The sequence below is a fragment of the Tachypleus tridentatus genome, chromosome 10, assembly GCF_004210375.1.
Source record: "Tachypleus tridentatus isolate NWPU-2018 chromosome 10, ASM421037v1, whole genome shotgun sequence".
NCBI classification, from domain to species: Eukaryota; Metazoa; Arthropoda; class Merostomata; order Xiphosura; family Limulidae; genus Tachypleus; species Tachypleus tridentatus.
In genome coordinates, this window is record NC_134834.1 from 45,614,496 (window position 1) to 45,639,896 (window position 25,401).

A 25,401-nucleotide genomic window follows, 5' to 3' on the forward strand; every position below is an offset into this window, starting at 1 on the left:
AAATTAATGTAATACACTGCTGGCCAAAACTTTAAGGCCAATGAACACAAAGAAAAAATACGCATTTTATGTTGTTAGACTCAACCAATTATTTGAGTAGAGCTTCGAAAGATGAAAATAAGAAAAGTTAAAATAAAAATAAAAAACTTTTTAGCATTTAATAGCATTTATTAATCAGGAGCTATGTGTGCGTATTCAATATATGTATTTTACTGCAGAATATCTAAATTATACCGAATTAATTAAAACATTAATTTTCGTGATAATTATTTTGAGATGGAACGTCAGAAGTTTTACATAGAACTAAGATTAAGGAAAGGGCTAATAAAATATTTTGAAAGCAAATGAAAATTAACAAAGCAAGTTTTAATATAATGTATAGAACAAGTAATTTTTTTATTTGTGAGTTATGCTACGTACCTAGTTATTCCTGTTTCTCTCTAACTACATAACAATTTCTCTCTCTAGGTATTTATAAATGTACACTCATCGTTGTGTCTATCTGAATCGCTTTTAATATGAAATATTAAATCTGTGATATTTATTAAAATATCTTAACTTTGCAGCACAAACACACAATACAAGAGAAAACAGTAAAATATTTATTAAAATATCTAAATTTTACAGCACAAACACACAACACAAGAGAAAACAGTGAAATCTGTTTTTCAGCTTCTTTTTTCATGCCGCGCATTTGTTATTTGTATTATTTTTTAGCATAAAACTACACAATAGTCTAGTTGCTTTCTGTCACTGCAAGGCACAGAACTCGAAATTTTAGTGTTCTGAGTCTATAAACTTAGCGCTGACTCACCAGGGAATCTGTATTTACACCCATTTATGTCTAGGCGATTGTGTGTAAAGATATATTTACTTAATTTCGAGTATAAATCATAAGTTATCTTTGCAATGTTTTATTGCAAGTTGATTTTATATAGAGAGCTCGAACAGTATCTTTAAAATAGGTGTTATAGAATTAAAAAAATCGATATTGCATTTCTATAGATATAACTGTTTTTTGGTTTTGTTTTTAAATGAGTGATCACATTAGCTAAATGGAGAGACTTATGTAGTTACTGTTGATCAATTTTGGGTTCGATTAATTCCACTCACTTTGAATTTCTTTAAAATGAGCTTAATGAAGTGGATATTTCACGGTAATATCAAAAATTAGACCATTGAATATGCGTTATGTTTTACAGTTTTTTAGAGGATTGAATTATTAATATTAAAAAAAATGATTGTCAAGTAATGTTATCGTAACTATTTGATAAGTTACTGAAGGACGTACAGTCACGTGCATAATGACTGGATGTGCGATGGTAAAACAGAAATAGGTAAGTTGAATCGGGTTTGACTCGGTAAGAATACGTTAGTTCAAAACTCTTTGAAGTCTCTCCTTATAGTTACATTCCATTTCGCCGTGTCCGGTCATGTTTTATCTGACGACCATGCATCCTAACAATAAATTTACATAGTACTTTTCACTGCAAAAAGCTTCATTATAATGATTTTACAGCCATAGTAGATTTCTGCTCCTTCGTGACTTTCCATAGTATAACTAAGGTAGTGAAACACAGTTTTTCTAGGGTCGGTTTACACAGTCTGAAAGCACAGAAAGTTATAGGTGCTACGTCCCGTGACTTGACTCGTAAGTCTTTTTATGAGTTTTCCAATCCAGCTGATTGTGGTAAGAAGAAGTTGAAACGCGATATCTTGTGTACATGTATTTTACTGTTCCACGACATAGTTCCTTCTTAATTATATTGTTGCACCTTTGACAGTGACCTTTCTGTTCGCGAATTCTCATCTGTCACAAGAGGGTGCATTTTTGCTTACCCCTGCTGGAATGCAGTACGACTTTGTTCAGTTTTTTCTAGAAGGTTCTGTAGTCCAGTTTGTTTCATATTTATTTATAGTTCAATTCTAAATCTCCTGTTTGAGCATAGCTTTATGGTTTGAGTGTAGGAATAATTTATGTTCGAAAGAGGTGTTACAACTTTACGTCTAACAGAGCTGTTACAATATTCAGTTGCAGCTACAATTCACGTGATTCTATTACGACTTTATATCAGCTATAGTTGTCACGTGCGTTATTTACTTGATAATGTAAATTGTTTTAATACAATGTATTGAGCCTACTGTATTTTAATATCACCAGGAAGATATTCAACTAAAATAAAATAAAATGAAACGACTATGCCAAATATCATAGCCCTAAGCCTAATTATTTCATTGCGTAAGTGTTCATAAAGTCTCTTCCTTCACTGAGTTAGCAGTAAGTGCACGGACGTACAGAGTTCAATTTCCCGTGGAAGATAGACTGCAGATTGTGAAGGTTTGCGCTAACAAAACGACAAGAACAACGTAAAGCCTCAAATTACGTAAAATGTTTCTACGTATAAAATTACACAATGGGTTTTCTGTGTTATAAGTTCATAAACTTACCTATGAGCCTTTGAGGACATACCTCTTAATGAAGAAATATAAAATAAATTAAACATGACACTCAAATGTAAAAAACAAAAAAGCTACGTCCATTCTATGTTACCAAATAGACAATGTTAGATAATTTCAAAAAAATTGGCTATGGAGTTAAGAGAACATGTTATACTTTTTACTATTTAGTTCATTCATATTGATCAGCTATAAGCAAGTTTTCTGTAAAACTGTATTTTAATAAAGTGTACCATGAGTAACAATACTGATTTACCTTTAACAGTATTTATGTATTTTCTGAAAACCATGATGACGGAGAACAAAAACGGATAAAAACTATGCCATCCATTTGCGTATGGTAGATTCTTGTATGTAGATTACCATGTTTCGTTCTGTCAATTAAAACGAACTTCTGACACTTAAAGGGAACTCTATACTCAGAGTTCTATTCAGTCCGTGTTAGTCTTTCTCCCCATACGCTTATACTATGTACTTGCTTATTCCTTCCGAGCACGATAATAAACAACTAAGATACCTTTGTAGATGAATTTTTCAAGCTGTTGAACACCGATCATGTGCTTCATAAATTACCTGAATTAAAAGGAGTCTTTGTTATAGATGCGATAATATATTGATTTATGACGTAATTGTCTTGAAGCGAGATGGTGAGCAAGACAGAACTTGTTACAAAAGGCTGAATTAATACCGTCTCTAAGTTAATTAGTTCATTTCTAAGAATCATTGTTGAGACTCAAGGCATCCGTAATGTCTTAATAGGTAACATACAACGCTAGCAGCGTCTAATGAATCTTTGGATGAAGAGCCAATAGACTGTACTATTATAACAAGGTTGACATAAACATATAAGTGTAGCATGATAAAAACAACAGCAACAAAAAGTATTGTGAGTGCAGTCATGTATATATCTATGTGTCTGTATATATATACTTAATTTTGCAATATGTGACATGTAGAATTTCCTGTAGTCGTCCAAGTACGCAACCCAAGAATATTGTTGTTGTTGGAAAAGATATCAATGTTTTCATCGTTATATTACAGATGATTGTTAAGTACCTATTTCTTATAGTTGAATTAACTGAACTAATAGTTTAACTATCAAATATCATTATATTTACACTAAACTTATTTAACAGTAAGGTAATATTTTGTAGTTTATATAAAAGTTCATCTAACTTAGAGTTTTTTCATCTAAGTTCGAGTTGTGAAACCGACTACTGAATTTTCTGTAATACAGTACTGACCGGACAATACATTATTGTACACCATCTAACATACAAATTTAAACTAATAAAACTAGAAAACTAAGGTGATTTTCCCCTCTATCTTAATATTTTAACTACTTCTGTCTAATAAGAGCATTATTTTGTGTAATCTTTTATTTAATTTTTTGTATTTATGAACACATTTTCAGCTTTCAGATTTCCAAGATAATACATACACTACAGTCAAATAAGTTTTACTGCTTTCGATAATACAGTAATGCTTGTGTAACTTGATTTTTATGTATAAATAAGTAGCGCATTATTCAAAGTTAGTTTCCCACACCATTTATAAGAAAATGTATACAGAACAACCACTTACATGTTATATATATTGTAAGTTATATAAAACTTATGATCCTAATTTATTGAAACAAGGTATCTTTTGTTATTAAGTTGTATAAGATATGCTTGAAGTTAGAAACTTAAAAGATTAGTCATTATTAATACAGGAAATTGTTACGTTGGTCTATAAATAACACTAACATAATAATAGGATAAATGAATGAACTACTACTCTTATGATGTTATACACAGATAAAACGTTATTTTCACAACGAGTTTCTTACGATTGCAATGAAATAATTATGAACAGTTTGAATAATGATGAAACTGTATGTGAATCTAGACGAAAACTGTATATTTACAGTTCATAGAATGAAATAAAATATGGTTACTAACATTTCCTTCATAAGAACTACTTTTACATTGATGAAAACTGCATTCTGTAAAATAGTATATTCTACAGCATCAAGTTAACACGCGTTTCTGTAACACCTAAAATCCGAGACTTGTCTTAGAAAAATCACACTGAGAAAAAGGATATCCTATTTTGAAACAACTGACTGACCTTTCAACCCAATACATATTATCTTGAAAAGAGAAATGCTGCGCTTTAGCTTCAAACGAATGCTCCTTTTATTATTTTGTCTATACTATGATGCTATTTAGGAACATGAGACTTTAATGTGATTAAACAGCGAAACAATAATACATCGGATAACACTACATTGACATATATATCATTTGGCAAGACGGAATGTAGGCCGAAGCTCTACTCATAACTTTTTCAAGGGAAATTGTTATGTGAAAGCATACACTACAGTTGATCACTACAGGTGTTACTGACACTATAATAAGCTTATCAACTTTAACCATAATATTATTATGTTTAAAAGCAGTATTTAACAGTATTGTTCAAGACACATGGTGAACTGCAAAATAATTTATATTTTGTACAAGAATAGTTGTGTGTAGCTTTTGAATTAAATACAAAATCATATTGCTAAGCAACAAATATTAAAAGCAGTACATAAATCCGTATGGCTTCAATACGCAAGCTTTCGCTACGTGAAAGTTAGTTGACGCTAAACGGGGTAGAAAAATAACACATGCAATTACAGTATAGGTGACGCAAATAACAGTTACATTAGTCACATGTAGTTGATCCGAATGTGCAAAAAATACTTCAGCCCAACATTGTCTTTGATAATCACATAGTCATTATCTGAGGCTCAAAGTGCTTACTCTTTTATTTCTTGATTACAGAAATGTCTGTTTATTTTAATTCAATTTATTTATAACTTTTGTTATACCAGAAATTTATAGTAAACGTTTATAAATGTATGTTGTTTCTTTCTGGTTGGACTGCAATATGGTGTTTTATTTAAAAACTACTGTAGTATTCCAAAGCTGGTGCCATATAGTGTATTATATATATAGCCACTGTTATTTCGTTTGTTTGTTCTAAAACATAAAGTTACACAATGGAGTATCTGTATCTACTTATAGCAGGTATCGAAACCCGATTTTTATTGTTTAAAGTCCACTTATTTATCTCTGATCCACCGGTGGGAACCGCTGTTACGCAATCCAGAAGTACTATCAGTGATGACGAGAAACCCACTTGTTGAGAAATTTATATGCAAAAACGGCTCGTTTGGGCTGAGAGCCGTTTTTGCATATAAAATCCCAGAAGTACTATGTTACACTGTACATAATATCAATGTATATTTATTTTTGTAGCTAGCTGAATATACGGGTATCATAAAAGGCCTTTGCTATGTCCCACAGGTTCTTACATTACAGTGAAATCTCGAATGTAACTGTAACAGGGCTCAATCTTCTGCAGATAAATATCTTACTAAATTTATGTATTCCACTGTTTTCTGTTTTTGTTACTAAATTACTTCCATTGTACCTGAACATGTTTCGCTTTGAGTTGCACTCCTTTCAGGAATATTATATTACCGTATTAAATATTATCGTGAAATACGTACTTACGTTCTTTCTTTATTTGTTTTTCTGTTCATCTATTTACCAGTCTATCTATTGATCCGTCGGCTGCTCTTGTATGTATAGGTACGGTTTTTATCCAGTATAGGTTTCTATCCATTTACTTTATTTGTGAAACAGTTTTAATTCGAAAACGTAAAGCCTTAGATAGCTGAGAAGCTCATGTAATTTTATATATTATCATAATTTTATTTCATTTTATAAGTTTGACAGTTCAGAGGGTATTTTTAGGTTTAAAAATTTTTGAGGGATTATTTGCATACTATTTTGCGAAATATGTGTGTATTAGGGTGCGTCAGCGGATAAAGGATAAAAATTAAAATGTCCCATTTTTTTTGCTCAGTTGCTCAGTTGTGCCACTGCATGAGAAAAGAACATAGACAAAGTTTCATTTCAATCGCGAAGTATTTAGGGGTCGCGCATGCCTCGCAAAGTTCACTATTTTCCTTAAATTTACCCTACATTACATTGTTAATGGTAATTAAATTATTTAAAGAAATTATTTAATATTTGTTATTATACAATTAGCAAAAACATAAAAACTTGAACGAAAAATTTATTTCATTGAAGTTTTATCTTGCCTGCCCCCTTCGCATTATGTTCGCCGATGTTCTTCTGCCATCTGAATCATATACTGAAATTGATCTTCGTTCTTGGTGCGGCCCTTTGATGTAAACTGTTGAATTAAAGCTACTCCTCTTTCAGCTGCGTCATTTGTCACAAAAAGTTTCTTTACTCTGTCCTTTCCTTGTTTGTACTCTTCGGAGGCGCTCCACTCTTTCGGTGGTAATGATAAAATGCGCTACTAATATCCAGATGGTAGAAAATTTTCTTCGTACCCGAGGTAAAAAAAATCTGGAAGTTTTCTGGAAACAGCATTGCTTGCAGCATCAACTGTTAAACGTGGAGTTGGCCTAGGAGATCCTTTCACGGTATTCATATTTGAGACCATCTTGAGTTTGTCGCTATTCGTTACGCCGTCATCAAAGAGCGCAAGCCCAACTGCAACCTTAGATAAATACCATAAATGCCGATTCATTGTCTTTGTACCAACTTCCTTAATCATTATGTAAGGTCCCTTCGAGCTGCCACGGAAGCATCCTTAGCTGTAAACCATGAGAGCAAGTAATGTTTAGTTATAAAGACACACAAATCGCCAAGTTTGCTGCAGAAATGTGCGTCAAATGAAACACGAGATGAAGCAGGCCGTGGTTGCAGTCTACCAAACTCCTCTTGGAACATCCAAATTTTTAGAGAATATATTGCTCGAGTCATCCATCGTGCACGATGTACAGCACCAGAAGTACGGAAAGAAACTGAAGAACGTCCGTGTGGAAGAGATCCAAGAAAAATGACAGCTAATTCCAAGAGCTCTTTATAATCGTCCCGTGGTTGATGAGATTGAAGGAGATTCTGACAAAATTGAATAATATCATTCTTCCAAGGCTGTATTCGGAGTGGCATTGCTTCTACTGCTGTTATGTACTTAGTTTTATTAATTTTAGGCCAACAATCTCTAAAGTTTAAAAACAAAGTAATATCTGGACTTTTTGATGTCTCTATCACGAGAGTAGAGAATATAGCGCTCAGAAGAATCTCCAAAATGTGATGTCTACAGGCAAGGTGCAAGAGCTCACGTTCAAGTAACATTTCAATCCTCAGACAGACGCCAGATTTGGATCCTGTATTGGTCACCGTGGTGTCAAAGCAAAGCGATTTAATTCTGTCTTTTACATTCCATTCTACTAAAACTGATCTGATCTCAGAAGTTACTGAATTTGTATCCCCACTATCAATCTTGAGCACTGAAAAAATCTTCTCTACACCTTCACCTGAAACTAAAATTGACAAACGTTCGATCTTCTCTCTGCCAACCAAGTCAGGCATCAGCTTACCATCCCAATGTAATGTCAAAGGAACGTTTGGAGAAAAACTTTCCTTCAATTCAGCTGCTAGAAAAGTACGGTTAGTAATTCGTTTCCTCCTTATGGAACTTGGGCTAATGGCATGGTCCTCGATATTATGTCCAATATGAGCTGCAAAAGGAAGCAAAATTTGCGCGGCTTTTCGGTCACTGATCTGGGTTCTGTCTAAAGCCGAAGTTAGCCTTTCACTAATGCCAACTTTTCGTTTGGTTCCGGAAGCACGTTGTTATTTTGTGCGCATTACGCAACCCCTAAATATTAATGCATTGAATTGATTTTTACGCTAGCATATTTTTTTCATTGAATGGAATCAAATTATAAGCGAGCGACTGAGTGTCACAACTTTTTGTTTTTTGACGCACCCTAGTGTGTATACATGCGAGTTTGGAAATTCTTCCTTTATCTTGCTTCCTCCAGTGGCTCAGGGTAAGTCTAAGAACTTTGTCATTAAAAGTTAATTTCGATATCCGTTGTGAATACAATGCAGATCGCCTATTTTACAGCTTTGTACTTAAAAACAAACAAAGGATCATCTTCGTCTCTATTTTTAACAGTTTAACATTGATCAAAATGGATATGTTTTTATAGTTTTGTTTTGGATTGCGATTTGAATGTTAAGTCGAGGCTTTGTAGTATATTTGAAGATTTAATGATTATGCTTTACCTCTGCTTATATAATATTGAAATTTTATTAAACCTATACATATTAACAAAACTTTCACAGAGTTTATTTTAAAGTCAATTAAATAAAAATTAAATCCAGTTTAATGTGTGTCAAAAGTATTGTTTTCTTTATAGATTATTGTTCTATTAAAGACTACAGTTATATTTGATAATTTTTAGTTAATATTCATTCCGGTGGCTGAATTATATTTATAGGGTTTTCCTAATGTATTGTTTGTTTTTGAATTTCGCACAAAGCTACTCGAGGGCTATCTGTGCTAGCCGTCCCTAATTTAGCAGTGTAAGACTAGAGGAAAGGCAGCTAGTCATCACCACCCACTGCCAACTCTTGGGCTACTCTTTTACCAACAAATAGTGGGATTGACCGAAACGTTATAACGCCCCCACGGCTGAAAGGGCGAGCATATTTGGTGCGACGGGGATGCGAACCCGCGACCCTCAGATTACGAGTCGCACGCCTTAACACGCTTGGCCATGCTGGGTCTTTCCTAATGTACAAGTATCATATTTTTTTAAGAAGTATGCATCAGTTTTTGAAATTATAATCATAAGCTTTTAGTCAGTAAGTTATTAATAAATATGTTTAACAATTACCTTCTCAGTAAATGTTTTATATTTCAGTAAAATAAAATTCAGATAATAAAGAGAATTAGTTACGTAACTTGTAAAATATATAAAAGTTGAACAATGATGCATAAAGTAAATTATAAGAAATTTGCAATAAAATCAACATATAGCTGCAGAAAGTTATAAAAAAGTTTGATCTTTTCGTTATTTGCAGAACTAATTTATATTAATACTTAAAGTATATCACATGCTTGGCAGGTTGCCTGGATTCGTCGACATGACCTCCATCTTTTAACTGTGGGAACTGTGACCTACATCAATGATAACAGATTTAGTCCCGTCCACGTAGAAAACACCGGTGACTGGTCGCTCCAAATAAAGTATCCACAGCTGACAGACGCTGGGTTGTATGAATGCCAAGTGAGCTCTGACCCTAAAATAAGTTTTTTTGTCAATTTACGTGTTTTAGGTAAGTCCATCTAGCCATAGTATCAGGGTAAGACTTAGGGGTAGTTAAAAAACATTGGGAATTAATGTATCAGCTTCCTAAGTTTTCTTTCTATGGATGTTTTTGTCGTGAAATCGTTATGTATTTTGCGTATTTTTTCTTCATTTTGGTTCCGTAAAATATAGCAAACATTCTCAGTTTATTATTTACCCGTTCTCGGTGGGACAGCGGTGTGTTTACGGATTTACAACGCCAAAATTTAGGGGACGATAGGCCCTTCAAATAACCCCATGTGGATTTCCTGTAAAACATATCAACAAAATATTATTTCCTATTTTATTTTCCTTAAGCTATGTCAAAGACATTCAAAGTATTGTTGCTCTTTTTATACTTTTTTGTAAACTATATCAAACGTACTCAATTTATTGCCCTCCAGTGGCACAGCGGTATGTGTACGGACTTAAAGCGCTAGAATCTTTGTTTCGATATCTGTGGTGAGCAGATCACCGTTAGTGATCGTCGTTAATTACGACGACACACACACTCAATGTATTTATTCCTCATTTTTACTTTTTATAAAATATAGTAAATGTTCTCCATGTATTTTCCGTGATTTTTCTATTTCTCGGAAGATTTACCAAAGAAACTCAGTGTATTATTACCTTTGTACTTTTCATAAAATATATCAAATGTATTTAAAGTATATTTTTTCATTTTTACTTTCAGTAAAATATATCAAAAATTGCTTTTCGTAATTAAATTTTGCTACTAAATATTTTGCACAAAAGGAATTTCACACGATGTCGTTTGTCGATGTACATGAAACTGGGTAACCAATGGATTCCAAAGAAAATAGAGAATTTTAATATTCACTTGATAAATTCAGAAATATCTCTCATGCGTCTTTATGTCGACTTATAATGTTTATCGAAGTTAACCATTTTACACCAACCATTTCCCTTCTATTTACGACATTAATTTCAATGCACCCAAGGACAAATATTGCAGATAGCCTGTTAATAACTTAAAGAAAATGATTTAATCGCCACATATTACACACAGTTGAAAAAAGGTATATTACCGGGTGTAATTGCCCACTTAAAAGTTATTGAACCATTTGAGTTTTTTTATCAGTCCAAGACTATGTTTAAAGTGAATCCTGGGAATATAGCAAAACGAATAACTCAGAACATTGCACACTTCTCCCCATATTAGCCCTCAGTTGTCCAACTTCATCTTCACTGGATTGAAGCATCACCATTATGGACAGAGGTGCCAGAAACATTCTGATATTCTGTAAACATGTAAGAAATATCTATAAAGCTTAATCTGATGATCTTGAGCAAAGAAATCATAGAAGAGAAAACAAAAACAGCTGTTAGTGTGGCTACAACCACTATAAATAATGTGGAGGCTTTCAAACCTCCGTGGTAATGTAACTAGAGCAGTTCTCGCATTAAAATGTGGAGACTTACAAACCTCCGTGGTAGTGTAACTAGAGCAGTTCTCACATTAGTATGAGTAGGCTTCCAAACTTCTCACAGTAGTTTGTTGAATGTGATTAATGCAATACAAAGTAAGAACTTTCGGTCGTATGATTCGTTAAGCTCTATCAACACTATCTGAATCTTGTAACTTCATTTGTTTAACAAGAATCTTCTAAGAATCAGGGTTCCATTTGTTCTGTGTAGATATCCGGCTATTCTGTGTAGAAAGCCCGCACCTTTAATGGTCCCCTGGCACGATCCACCTGTAAACGTAGGACGTGTAGGACCATAATACTATTGTCCTTTCAGCCAATGAACATGACATTGTTGATTTTTGTCAAGAGAATTCAATTTGAATTATCCTGTAAATACCATCTACCTGCATCTTTCATGATTCTTATTATTGAAGTTTGACGACCATATGAGTTTTTTGTTTGGTTAACTCTCCTACTGAGTGGGTTTTGAGTAGCTATATATCAATTCAGTGTCATTCTCATTAAGAATAACAAACAAATAAACATTTATATCTGAACATAAACTATGCCTTTACAAGACTTTTGTAAGATTTTATGAATTATATAAATACTCTACTCTGGGTTACTTAGAACCACTTTTAGTTTGATCTCCCTAGCCGTATACGTTTATTACCAACTATACTAGTTTCATGTATCCTATTAAGAATTTCCATATAACTCCTATTGAAACAAGAAATTACTCCTTAAATTATCACGTAAAATAGCATTCACTATTTAAAACTTTGGATTTCTAGATGTTTACGATGTAAGATATCTGTCTTAGGGGGCATAAATGCAAATAATCAGACTAATGATGGGAATAGTATTTTTATAGGCATTTTGCTCGTGTATGTTTTATGTGATTGCATTGAAGATAAACTATAGTATTGTACTGTTTGCTCTTTCCTTATTTATTATTTATGATTATTGTATATAATATTTTAAGTTAGATTTTCTATTATCCATTATGGCAATTACTGCTTTATTAGGCGGCTGAATATAACATATCGCCTGTTAAAACTTCTTTTTTGTGCGATAGTTTTGTTTTGCAGTGTAAGTATTTTTAAACTATTTAAGCCATTTTTTATATTTTTATTTTCATGGTGTTTTGGGAGCATTTTTCTTTGTTAAATACGTCAAAATGTACGTCAGTCCTCTTTCATGTTTTGACATTACTTAGTGGAGTTTTGTATTTGAGATCTAATAAACGATGTTATAATAAGTTCGCATTTTCAAATTTTGATTCGGTTTTTGCTTTTTACTGTTATTAGAGAGAGAAGATAAACCTGACATAAAGAGAAGCAGGTGTGGTAAATTTATCTGCAGATTTACCTTCCGGCAGATAATGATAATAGATACTTGTAATATTTTAAGAAATTTGAATACAGAAGTGTGATGACTTAGTTTTTGTGGTATACCGTGTGATAATAAAAAAAACTAGGTTATTGAATTGTAATTATAAAGTTTTAAGAATGCCAAACATTTAAAATAAACTCTTTTATTGGTTATTTTACATTATAATATAAAAATAAATTTAATTGGAAATTACCCCTTACTAAGTTTTCTCTGCTGTGGGAGGTCACATCATAACTACATATGAACGTAGGTATTTCATATATTAAAAAAAAACCTTTAAAATATTTTCCAATATTTTATTGATGTAATATCTGTTTTTTTGTATTTTGAAATGCAATTTAATTTGTTTGAATATTTTAAAAATAATATCTTAGGTATAAGTTCAATTATTGTTGCGCAGCTTGTGTTTTTATTTTCTTTTTCTTTTTTCTTTTCTTCTAATCGAAACTAGTAAACCATGTAGCTTTAGAAACAGGTGCATATTTTGTTAGTTGTTGATTGGTTTTTAGCAAATGTAAATTCATTACAGTCACCAGATTATTACTGATAATATTTATATCATTTTACATCAACACCGTATTCCATATTTCTGTGGAGAATTTCATTCAGTCGCGAGTAATTAATTATTTCAGTTTTTACAGTAAAGGTATTGGAGATACGTACATTAGAAGTTTTGGAATCTACAGGGTGTTCGGAAAGTCACTGTGCACTTATATATTTATCAACAGACATGTTTCAATATAGAATACAGGAGGTAAATATGAATGACAATTATAAACAATGTTGAAAGTGACCCCTGTTGGCATCAATACAAGCCTGGATCCTTCTTATTTTGTTTCTAAACACCGCTATCAGTTGCTGGCTTGAAATAGACTGAATAAAATATGATTACAAAACTGCACAGTGACTTTCCGAACACCCTGTATATGTACAAATGTAGATTAATGATCCGCAGTATTAGTTTTAAATACAACAGCTTTTGCCTGATTGTTCACGGAACCATTAATAGAAATATGGTTGATACATGACATCAGATTATCACAGACTAAATTATGAGTATTTACATATGAGACAAAAGAATAACCCAAGAGTTGGCGGTAGGTGTTGATGACTAGCTGCCTTACCTTTAGTCATACACTGTTAAATTAGGGACGGCTAGCACAGATAACCCTCGTGTTGCTTTGCGCGAAATTTAAAAACACGCAAACAAACTATTCCGTTTGGGGAACGATAGAATACTATTATTTTTACTTGTGTGACCAATTATATAAAATTACTAAATCGTATTTTTTTCTATTTTTATATGTGAATTTAGATAGTCTTTAATATAAAAAATATTCAACTAATACGTTTACAATTTAATAATGTACCGGTTGCAGTATATCCTGTAATATTAAATAACTAAATTGACAATTTAACTAACCAAGTTTCTGTCAGTATTATTATATCAAAATTTACTTTATTTCCGTTACTAACAAAGTAAGCTCATTGTAGTTTATCTTAAGCCTCAAATATTCGTGTGAAATACGGTAAAATATTCTAATATACTTTTATGTAATTGATTAAAGTAACAATTATTACCAGTTTTATAGTTTTCAATTACATTAAAACATTAAAAATTATTTATGACATTCATATAAATACAGCACTATGCAAAAGTGTTAGGACAAGAGAATAGTTTGGCTTTTTTTTTCCATTTTCTGGGGATAATTCTTCCATGCCGTTATAGAATATAAATTTCAACACTATGGTAATGCTTCACTGATTCTGCTCCCCGCTAGTACAGCGGTATGTCTTGGGATTTACAACACTAAAATCAGCGGTTCGATTCCCCGTAGTAGGCTCCGCAGATAGCCCGATGTGGCTTTGCTATAAGAAAACCACACATACACACGCTTCACTGATCCATGTTGACAATTCAATTAGCCAGGGTGAGAATTATCATGATTCTTTAAACTTTCCATATCCTTGTACTAAGGGCATGTTATAAATGTTCTGGTTGAATAAACGTACTGATCAAATTTAGTGTCTGAAATAACTACATAGAAATGATTTAGCATAGGGTACTGGTATAGGCTAGAAAAAAATCAATTTAATAGCACTTGACAAATAAACGTTGATAAAAACAGTGATTAATAGCATACATTAATATTTTTGTCATGCCAAAAAATGTATAGAACAAAACCTTTACACGATGCTGGTTGGATTCTCCAAAAAATTCCTGCAAACTTCAAGTTATCCCGAAACATTGTTAAGTATATCTCCAAATTGTGAGATTGTGTCAGGCAAGTTTGAAAATAGGAAAGGAAGGGGTAAGACACCTGAATGCAATGATACTGATGTTGAGTATCTTCGTTTATGTAGCCTTCGGAACAGATGGAAGACTGTCACTGATCTCATGTATGAGATAGACGACTATGTATCAAATAACAGCAAACTGTCCAAATCTACATTATCAAGAAGACTCAACGAAAATGGAATATTTGGTCTTGTATCAGTTAAGAAACCTTTGCTTCCATCTCCACATATTTTCAATACACTGATATTTGGTATAACGTCCAAAAATTGGACTGTTGATGATTGGTAAAGTTGTTATGGACGTGTGAGACCAATGAGAAATACTTGGTCCAAAGCATAGCGCGGAAGAAAGAAGAAAGTTACTTACCTCAACGTAGCACCTACCATGAAGCACGGGGGAGACAATGTGATGGTTTGGGGGTGTTTTTCTGCTGAGGCGACAGGAGATATTTGCAACAATGCCTGAAAGACTGTCTGCAGTTATTAAAGCAAAAGGAGGACATACAAAATATTAACTGTTTGCTGAATTCAATCACTTCCACAGAGTTTCTGTTGTACTAAATATTTGGATGTTTTAACTGTGATCTACTTTTCATTGTTCTTCTAAAGTAGCTTGAAATCTAATGTTTGACTTTGTTCTAAAACTTTTGCACAGTACTGTACATACGTATCGTATATCAATGCAATTTTAAATTAAATTATTTGTTGTTTCGTTTTCTCGTGTGCCTGCCTTTGATCTAGATGTTTTAAGTCAGCATAGGACAAAATGTGGAGTATTTTCTACCTAACCATTATCATGTCTTTCCGACTACACACAAACTAGAAACTCGCGTTCCTGGCAATAGTAGTTTTTTTTTTTTTTACTCCGGAGCCAGGTGCTCATGTGTTTGGAAAAATGTAATGGACATCCTTAGTTTACCTTAGTCAACCTTAATTTACTGGTGTTTTTACAGTCGGCTAGCTAGGTGTACTACGATGAAAGGCGGACGTGAAGGGTTGTACGATTTCACACATGGGTCCTTTCAATACCACTTGCTCCAACTTGTAGGCCTCTACGCAGTGATGAGAATGTCTACAATTTCAACATTTTCAATTCTACTTCATTGCTGCAGCATAATGCAGTTGCTTAAAGGACACCATGTTTTACTTTGACATTCACGGTAATAAAATAGAGTATTACGAGATGTTTGAGCTTCGTCTCATTCAAGTTATGATGAATGTAAAGTATTTGTGTAACATGCTAGAGCGATTTTGTTTGGTCAACTTGGACCCAGACTTGTTTGGGTGTTTACTGTATATTTCGTCTCTCTATTTTTAGTCCGTGTTCATATGTAACGATAATATTTTGTTCCATTTTATCACGGAGCTACACAATAGGCTATCAGCAGTCCCTACTAAAGGGAATTGAACCCTGGATTTTAGTATTGTAACTCTATAAACTTACGACTGATAAACTGCGGGGGACACAACATTGCTTGATAACATCATGTTTCGTGTAAAAACAATTTAATTAAGAAGAAATAAAACTACAGACGTACATAAAAATGAATTAAATTTCGAGTAAAAATTATCTTCTTATATGAAAGATTTTTACATATCAACTCGAAGAAAAACATTATGAAATAACTTCAGTATATGTTTACAAGGTTTTTTATAAAAAGATCAAAATGCAGTCTTTATTAAGGAGTCTAAAAATATATTTCACTTAAAAATAATATGATTTATCTATTTTTTGTTTGCTTTCTTATCTAGGTAGATTATGATCTTCTTGTAAATGGGCAATATAATAAAAGAATAAAATCGTCACAGTAATTAAGTGTACCGAGGAAAGAAAGACAATATTAATTTAATCGTAAACAAATAAAAGATGGTCCTATATTAGGAACAACCTGGTAGGGCAACAAATGAAATGAATTATTACAGAAAGTTCAGATTACTAATCCAGTTAAGTATATTTTCGAGCTCAGACGAAATCTAATCTTTCTGAATGTGTTCTATTGTAAAAGGAGTAATTAACGAAACACCCATGTCCTACTCATAACGTTAGTTTTTAAAAGTAGTATTTGCTTTCTTTTAGACATCCGGTAACTCAGCGGAAAGTATAAGGGCTTATAACGTTAAAAACCGGTTTCAGTGTTCACTGAGAGCAGACCATACATAACCCATCGTGTACCTGTGGGTTTAGAGGGAAATATATACATATTTTCGATTTGTAATTAAACACAAAGCTATAAAGGACTATCTGTGCTTTGTCTACCACGGGTACTAAAATCAGGTTTTTAGCGTTGAGGTCCGAAGACATAAGGCTGTGCTCCTGGGGGTCTTTTTTAATGCCATTATTACCAGGCATTCCCAGGTGAAACACAAAAAAACAAGCTTTTTGTTATATAAAGCACGACTATTTCTCCAAAAGTTTTGAAATAAAGAAATAATTGTAATCGTGAACTGCAGGCTTCACCTCTGTATTCTATTAGTTTCCTTCCTGGTTTAATGGAATAAATGCATGATTGAATATAGTCTACAATGATTAAAGTCGAAAAGTCGTTACAATGAGGAAGTCAGTTGACAAGAAACATAACAAGACGAATGAGAAAATATTAAAAAAGGTATTTTACAATTACTGAGAAAATTATTCCTTTCGTTACTGAAGAGTAAATTAAGTAATTTGTAATATTAATTTGGAGCTTTAATTAATAGACATTTATGATAAACGTATTATCTTTAAATTATAATGAGTAAATGAAGTCAAAGTTAATGTACTATTAAGTGTTACGTAATTCTATTAGTTTGAGAAAGTGCATTCTTACTTTAGGGTTCTGTAATACTGAACTGAATAATAGAATAAATATTTTATTTTAAATAATTATTATTATGTAATCAGTTAAAAATAAAAAAGTAAAATTTACTACTGTAAGTTTACTGGTAATTCTGTAAACATTAATTAAACCTTTTTTGACTAAGTTTGCGAACTTACTTTGTTAAAATACTGGTCTCAATTCTCTTTAGTAGATAAAGCGTAAATAGCCAATTGCGTAGCGTTGCGATAAATATAACGATAAAAACTAAGAGACCGAATAGAACCACAGCATGGTATTCGCCGCAAGATTTTTTTTTTGTAATCTTATAAATTGTACATTGGTAAGCTTGTGAATATGATGACGATAACTTTGAAAACTGTGTGATAAATAATCCGTTAAGCACTAGTGATTGCTCTAGAAACATTGGATGGAAAGTTTAAACTGCACGGTTGTTTCAGTGAACATTGTGTCATGATAGTATTTACAATGAACACTAAGTGTTTATTACTCCGCAAATTACATGATATTTTACAACATCATAACGGTTATTTCGGAAACTTTTTGAGTCCAGTCTTATAGACTACTATATGGTAATCATAAAAAATGTTAAAATAACACATTTGAAAGATGTATTATGATACGCTCCCTTCATTTTAATTGATATGGAATTCTAATCGTACATTTTATAGCAAACGTATGTAGTGGGGACTTGATTTCAACGATCTAGTATTGAAAGGCAGGTTAATATTTCAGTTCTTTCTTAGTATAAAGGTGTTGATACTCATATTTCATAACACTGATACTGTGCTGACGAGAAACGTTCATAATAAACAAAATTAAAATTCTCCGAACAACTGACTAAATTTTTCTTTTGGTGAGTATGTGATTTAAATATATCAGTATTAAGCATAAGCAAGATTTATATAAAATTATGTTCTTTTTATAATCTTCTTTTAAAAACAGACGAAAGAAAACTGAACAACACAATATAAAGATTCAAACTATACCAGGTGAGTTTTATGTTACAATGTAGAATTTTGTTTAAACAAAAAGAAATTTAATCAAGCAGTTTCGATTTTTTAGAACCAAAAGCTGAGATACTTGGTGTTCACCCTTTATACGTGAAAACTGGAAATTCCATCAACTTGACATGCGTGATCAGTGACAGCCCTGAGTTGCCTGTCTTCGTCTTCTGGTACCACAACGATCGAATGATCAACTACGACACAGAAAGAGGGATGATTTCCCTCCATAAATGGGGTAATGACGCTGCAATCAGCACGCTTTACATTACAGATGCTCAGCTAACTGACTCAGGAAATTACTCTTGTGGTCCTTCCAATGCTGAGGCCACCGGTATTTCAGTGTTCTGTTTAAACGGTAAGAAGATTCTAGAAATAATCTTCCACACAATCCATATAAATTTTACAAGATTCTGTTTCTGTAATTCAGCATATTAATGACAAGTACTGAAGTTTTGCAAACACTAAATAAAGTGTTGAGAAAGATCGCGATTTTTTTTTTTTTATATCAGTGTGCAATTAACAAATGTTGGTGTTAGGAACGAAGAACAAAAGTTTTGAAACCGATTAACTTGAAAATTGTCAAAAATTATTATATAAATTCGCATTTTGAAGGTTGAGAACCATATGAGGATCAAAAGCTCCTCAGAAACATGTGATTTACATAAACTATGGCTTGGCTACTTAATGAATCATTAAAATTCTCAAAATAATTTTCTTACGTATCAGGGGATCAATAAAATTTAGGTGATCTTTAAAATTGATAAAAACATGTGAATAACGGTTCAAATCAATGATAAAAACATGGGAATAACGGTTTAAATCAATGATAAAAACATGTGAATAACGGTTCAAATCAACATGTACAAAACTTTTTCTCATAGATATTTTCAGTGACTTTCACAAATAAATTATATTTATATGCAGTGAATATGAATGAAAATCCTATCCAATTTTGAATATCATCCATATTAACATATTTTTTAAATGTATGAAATAAATACATGCACTTACTCAACTTAATAAATTCTACCTCTTTCTGCTAAAAACATGATAAAAATATATGAACTTACTCAAACATTATAATTCCAACTTCATCCTGAACACATCAAACAAATATACGCACTTACACCTAGTTAATAATTACTGCATTGTGCTGTTGAATACATCTCATGAATATGTACATTTACTCAAACTTAATGATCTCATTATTAAAATACTCATTAATTACTACGTGATCGTAAGACGCCACCACTTAAAAACACTAATTTTATATTAATTAATGTAAGTGAAATATATCTTCCCGTGCTAAGCTTTAACATGTATATGATTTAAGCCTACGGTATACTTTAAAAACATTTCTTTAGAATTATGACCAGGAAGACTTTCATAACAGTCCGATAAAGATACAAGGACTTTCAATAACTTCTGATAAAAAGTTATACATCGCTGTGGATCCAAAGTAAACTTTATCTAATAAATCACTGAAGTTAATTCTATGTAACTAAGTGACATGACGTATTTAATGCCCTAAATTAACACAAAAGACAACTAACTAATCCTATACAAATTACAATGCACTGATACGGCAACTGTGTGTTGCTTCTATTAATGATTTTTTTCAGTCTTAAATGGTTAGAGTAAAATAATGTATGTAAAATAAAATATAGTACGGTTACTAGAGTAACTTAAACAGGAATTGATCTATAAAAAAGGTAATTTTGATAAATATTTTATTTGTGTTGGTATTACACAAACTTGTAAGCTAAGCTGTGTTCTTTGATATTAGGTATCTGACTGTGTTCATTTACAAGAACAATGTTCCACATTCTGATCTGCTTTCGAAATTACTTCCTAATTGTCTATTAGTTATAGGTTTACGTTGGACAGCACAACATAAAACACTTTCCACATATCCTCCACTCTTTGGGGGTTTTCACTTCCAAGACAGGAATCAAAGAAAACATATCTTTTGGTGTTCAGCTATAGAGTTTCGCAGATATGTAGGAGAAAGTAATGAGTTGAAAAACATTTTATTTCAGTGTGATTCTTGAAAACGATGGTTCACATATAGCCAAGAAGAGGTATTATTTAAATGATTTCACATCCTGTAGGTGTGTTGATATTCCATTACCAATACTATTTATTATGTGGCAGGCAGTACTAATCGTTCTTTGCCAATACTATTTACTATGTCACAGGTAGTGCTAACCTTTCTTCGCCAATATGTTTTACAATGTCATAGGTTATATTTAACTATTCTTCCACATATTAGTTATTGTATCATAAGTAGTGCTAATCCGTTCTTGCCAATACTCTTTACTATATCATATATATTGCCGATTTTCCTTTGTCAGTACTACTTACACTGTCGTAGGTTATGCTAATCCTTTCGTGCCAATACTATGTGCTATGTTATAGGTAGTTGTCTTGCATATCGGTGTGTTCTGGGTTTTGCGCTTTGCACCTCTTTGCTATTTCACTATAACTTCTGAAAAGGTGTAGGACATCAGTCTTTGGAAGCATTGCGCTGTTGAATAATAGGAAATCTGTGGACAAATTTATGAAATGTGGAGCTACGATTTATCATCTGAATTAATAGTTTACTGTATATGCAGATTGTTCTTACAAAATGCACTGTAATATTACCATAAAACATTTGATAACAAAGAAACTTTATGGTTAGATATTCATAGCTAATATCAAAGCTTCTTAGAATTAGAACATTACACAACAGCAGACACACTATGACTGTACAACATAGTTGTGTTATTACTTTATATCTCTGAAACATTACAGTCGTAAACACAGAACAAAATATGCATAACTGAATAGCAAGAAAACAATGTGATATCCTGAGATTTAAGGGAGTATAAATAGTAATAGCGTTAAGAATAGGCAGATATTTATTAAATGAATGATCAGAACTTTGACTTACTTCACTTCAAAAACCGTGTTTAGTTGTACGTACGTTGTTGTTGTTGCACATGCACATACAGGATATTTGGAGCTGTTTTCTCTCATCTTGTGTAGATATGTTATCTTGTATGACTCGGCGGAAAGGAGAAATCTTAATGAAACGTGATGATATCCATTCCTGATTATCTTCTTTTCCGAAACATCCAGATCATTTTGGTATCCTTCCTGTACAGTTGTCTTGTAGTTGGATTGGTTTATTTTTAAATGTATACATATAAAAAAACTTAAAAAAGAGAATTATATTTATTTTTTATGTACAAACAAACGAGTGAAGCTACATAAACAAAAATATCAAGAAAATATAAAAGAAAACATGAAATATTTGCTTCTGCGTAGTTTCATTAGAAAATAAGTATCTTCGGACCAGAAACTTCTTATTCTCTTAAGTGAATTGTCTGCTTGCACACTTAACTGTGTTAGTATGATAATTTATTACTAAGTCGTACACGAATTGCTTTATAATAATTAAGAGTTTGTCAAACACAATAAAATTGTCGTCACCTATAACTGGTATTTGTTAACATTATAATGTTACTCATTGAATGATTGTCTCCAATATTGCCATGAACATCTATTATCATGCAGGAAGCTAACTTCCTTGAACAATGCTTCAAAATATAAACTTTTTAATTTAATGTTAATGAGGAACTTCTAAATGTTTGTATAAATTGATATTTCATGCACAGTGAGGCCAACTATCATTTAAAGCTCTCGTGATAAATTGTTGCAATTGTTTGTGAAGTGACATATCGATAACTAAAATTAAAAATTGTACTATACTTAATTCGCAAAGTAAAGGTAAATAATTGCCAGTCGGTTTGGAAGCTACCTATAGTAAATGGTAGCAAAAGGGTTTATGATGGTTTAATCAACATTCAAATTTTTATGAATCATACAATAATTTGTTATCGTTTATTATCTCATTCATTGTGAGATTTACTACAGGAATGGAAACAAGATAGCAGAACAAGGTTTGGTTTGTTTGTGATCTCCACTACAGGCGATACTGCTTTATTAGCTTTCTATCATTCTTTATTCACACTGTTTGTGATCTAGTGACCATCTGACGGTATTGAAAACACACACCCTAGTACGTCATGTAAACTAATGTAACATTTTTTTATATAATAGTTTCGATTGTTTGAATTTACCTTGACCATACCTAAGGAATCGGTTAGAGTTATTTTTTAATATTTATATATTAAAAATAGGCTTCTAATCGTAAAGTGATGCTAAATAATATGATGATATTAAAAATATACTGTTATGGGATATTTCCATACTTTTGGATGAAAGTATTATTTCATTTGATATATATCTGTATTATGATAGATTTTACTAGCAGTTTCCAACAAAGGGTTAAATTTGTGTCGGAATGTAGTTAGAAGTAAAAATAGATAAGTAATTTGTAATCACAAACTTAATGAATCAATATATTATGATGTAATATTTAAAAACTAATACAACGATTAAAATAGATTTGAATTACCCATTTTATGCTTTCTGAGTAGCTTATAATGGATTACTTTATTAATTTATATGTATTTACTAGATGTATGAGCTCAGTGACCAGTAATTACTTAAAATACATTGTTGAAACCGTCTTTTATTCAAATTATAGATTATTGTTCCCAAGCAAGATAAGTTGCTGCAAGTTGTCATTTCACAAGCGTAGTTACTTATGGCACAAACATTGTTAACGGTGCAAGTTGTTCTTCCTCAGGCCACTTGTTGTGAGCTAGTTTTACTTATGCAAAACTATTTGCTGTAATTTAGTCTTGTACAGAGATATAGTTAATTGTTTAAGGTGACGCTGTACAAACATGGTTAATTGTTGTAATGTGTTCCTTTACAGACGTGGGTAGTTGTTATAAAGTGGTCCTGTACATACAACTTGGTTAATTGTTATATCTCTGTACATACATTGTTAATTGCTATAAATATGCCATATATAGACGGGTTAATTGCTGTAAGGTGTACAGACATGGTTACTTATTGTACGATGATCTTGTGTAGTTGTGGTTGCTAATGTTGGTCTTGTACATAACTTGCCTTTCTGCATACTTTATTTAGTTCAAACTCTCATCATAAGCAAATATAAACCTTGTTTTAATTTATGTTTGAACAGTTTTAATTTTCGTGGTGGACAGCAAAGATAGCGCATTGTGTAGCGTGTTTGTGTATTGGATTGAAGGCAAAAATGCCAATCGATATTTTCAGACTAGTTTTGTTAACTTAGACAGTATAAATTAAAGCCTGCATAAAGTATAGACGGTATCGGTTTTTAATACGTATGGAAAGTATGACTCCATTAGCATCCTATCTAGAATTTCTAAGCCTTTGTTTAAGAAGTTTGTCAGTAGCTTTTGATCATTATAGACGATGTTCTGATTTTTTTTATCTTTGACAAGTTAATGCTGTCTATCCATGTTGTTAGAATTGCTCTGTAGGTAATTTAAAAGAGGGTTTCAATCAATTTATATTTTTATCACAAAAAAGGCTTAAGACATTCGTGTTTGCTTCTGAAACGTCTGGACACTCATCGCAAAATCCTTCAGGGAACTGGTTTTTATTTTTTGGTTGGATCTTTCAACTTAATTAGCTCTACAATTTTGTTGTACAATATATTTCAGTAATGAAGAATGTGTCGTGGATACTTTTTTAACAGCTTTAAACGGCGTTCCTTACACAACTAAAGTTTGTTAGATGACAACAAATTCAAAAATAAAAAAATAAAGAAAACAAAATATTAGTATTGCTGATAATTTCAATAAAAATAGATAGATGTTACATGTATGTAGTCAAAAACCTTACGTTCCCCGGTGGCATAGCAGTATGTCTCTGCACTCTCACCGCTAAAAACCGCGTTTCAATACTCACAGATATGGGCAGGTAATAAAAATCTCAATATATAGCTACATGCTTAATTTCAGACAAAAAGTCGTTTTTTTTCGTAAACAGGTAATCTCCTTCAGCAGGTATAACACATGAGATTATTTACGGGTATCATATCTATGACATATGCTTTTATTTGTAAAATAACTCGACATTATATACTTTGTTTTAGAAAAATAGATCAGAAAGTAACAATGCTATGTTATTAGAGGCGATGTTAAATTACCTAGTTTTCATCGATAGTGTTCAATTTTATTCAATACAATATAAAAATTGACAAAGTTTTTCGCAAAATCAACTCTTACTGTTATCACACACACATACATAGATGTATATATGTTTGAGTACTGCGATTACATACGACCATTGGTACACGTTAGTTGCTGATGCATCATTGGTAATTCTCGAGCAGGTGGACCTGGTGGCGTCCATTTTCTTCCCTATGTATAAGTCCACAATTTAGAGTTTAAAGAGAAGACAACTCTCGCTTTTGGATTGCTGTTTTATCAACGAATAGTGAAATTGATAGTTACATTATAGTGCCTCCACAGCTGAAGGAACGAGCACTCGAGTAGAGTATCTTAATCACTGGGCCATACCACGCCTGTAATCACAACAAGTTTATAATAATTATAAAACTTCGTTTAAACTTCATTTTACAACAGTCAGTTATATTTAGGCGTGATTTATCTTTAAAATTATTTACCAAATTTTATTATTATTAATAAAGAAATGAAATTAAGTAATTCTTATAATTATTAGCTGTATTTAAAAAACAACAACATTAAAGTACCAAACCTTTTATCAGCTTTACTTGCTTTCAGGAGTGATTAATTTACAAGTCTTTCTATTATGTATCAATTATTTCAGAATAAAATGAATATGACGAATTTACTGGTAACTTTCAATCTATA

At 32.0% G+C, this 25,401-nt stretch overlaps 1 protein-coding gene across 1 annotated transcript in view; it reads left to right on the forward strand.

The window, feature by feature from the left end:
• LOC143228055 (zwei Ig domain protein zig-8-like) overlaps nucleotides 1-25,401 on the forward strand; it is an 84,410-nt gene that overhangs the window by 55,608 nt on the left and 3,401 nt on the right. The window contains exons 3-4 of the mRNA XM_076459394.1: nucleotides 9,449-9,659; nucleotides 18,675-18,971. Of these exons, the coding sequence (XP_076315509.1) occupies nucleotides 9,449-9,659; nucleotides 18,675-18,971 (508 nt within the window). The remainder of the gene's footprint in view (nucleotides 1-9,448; nucleotides 9,660-18,674; nucleotides 18,972-25,401) is intronic.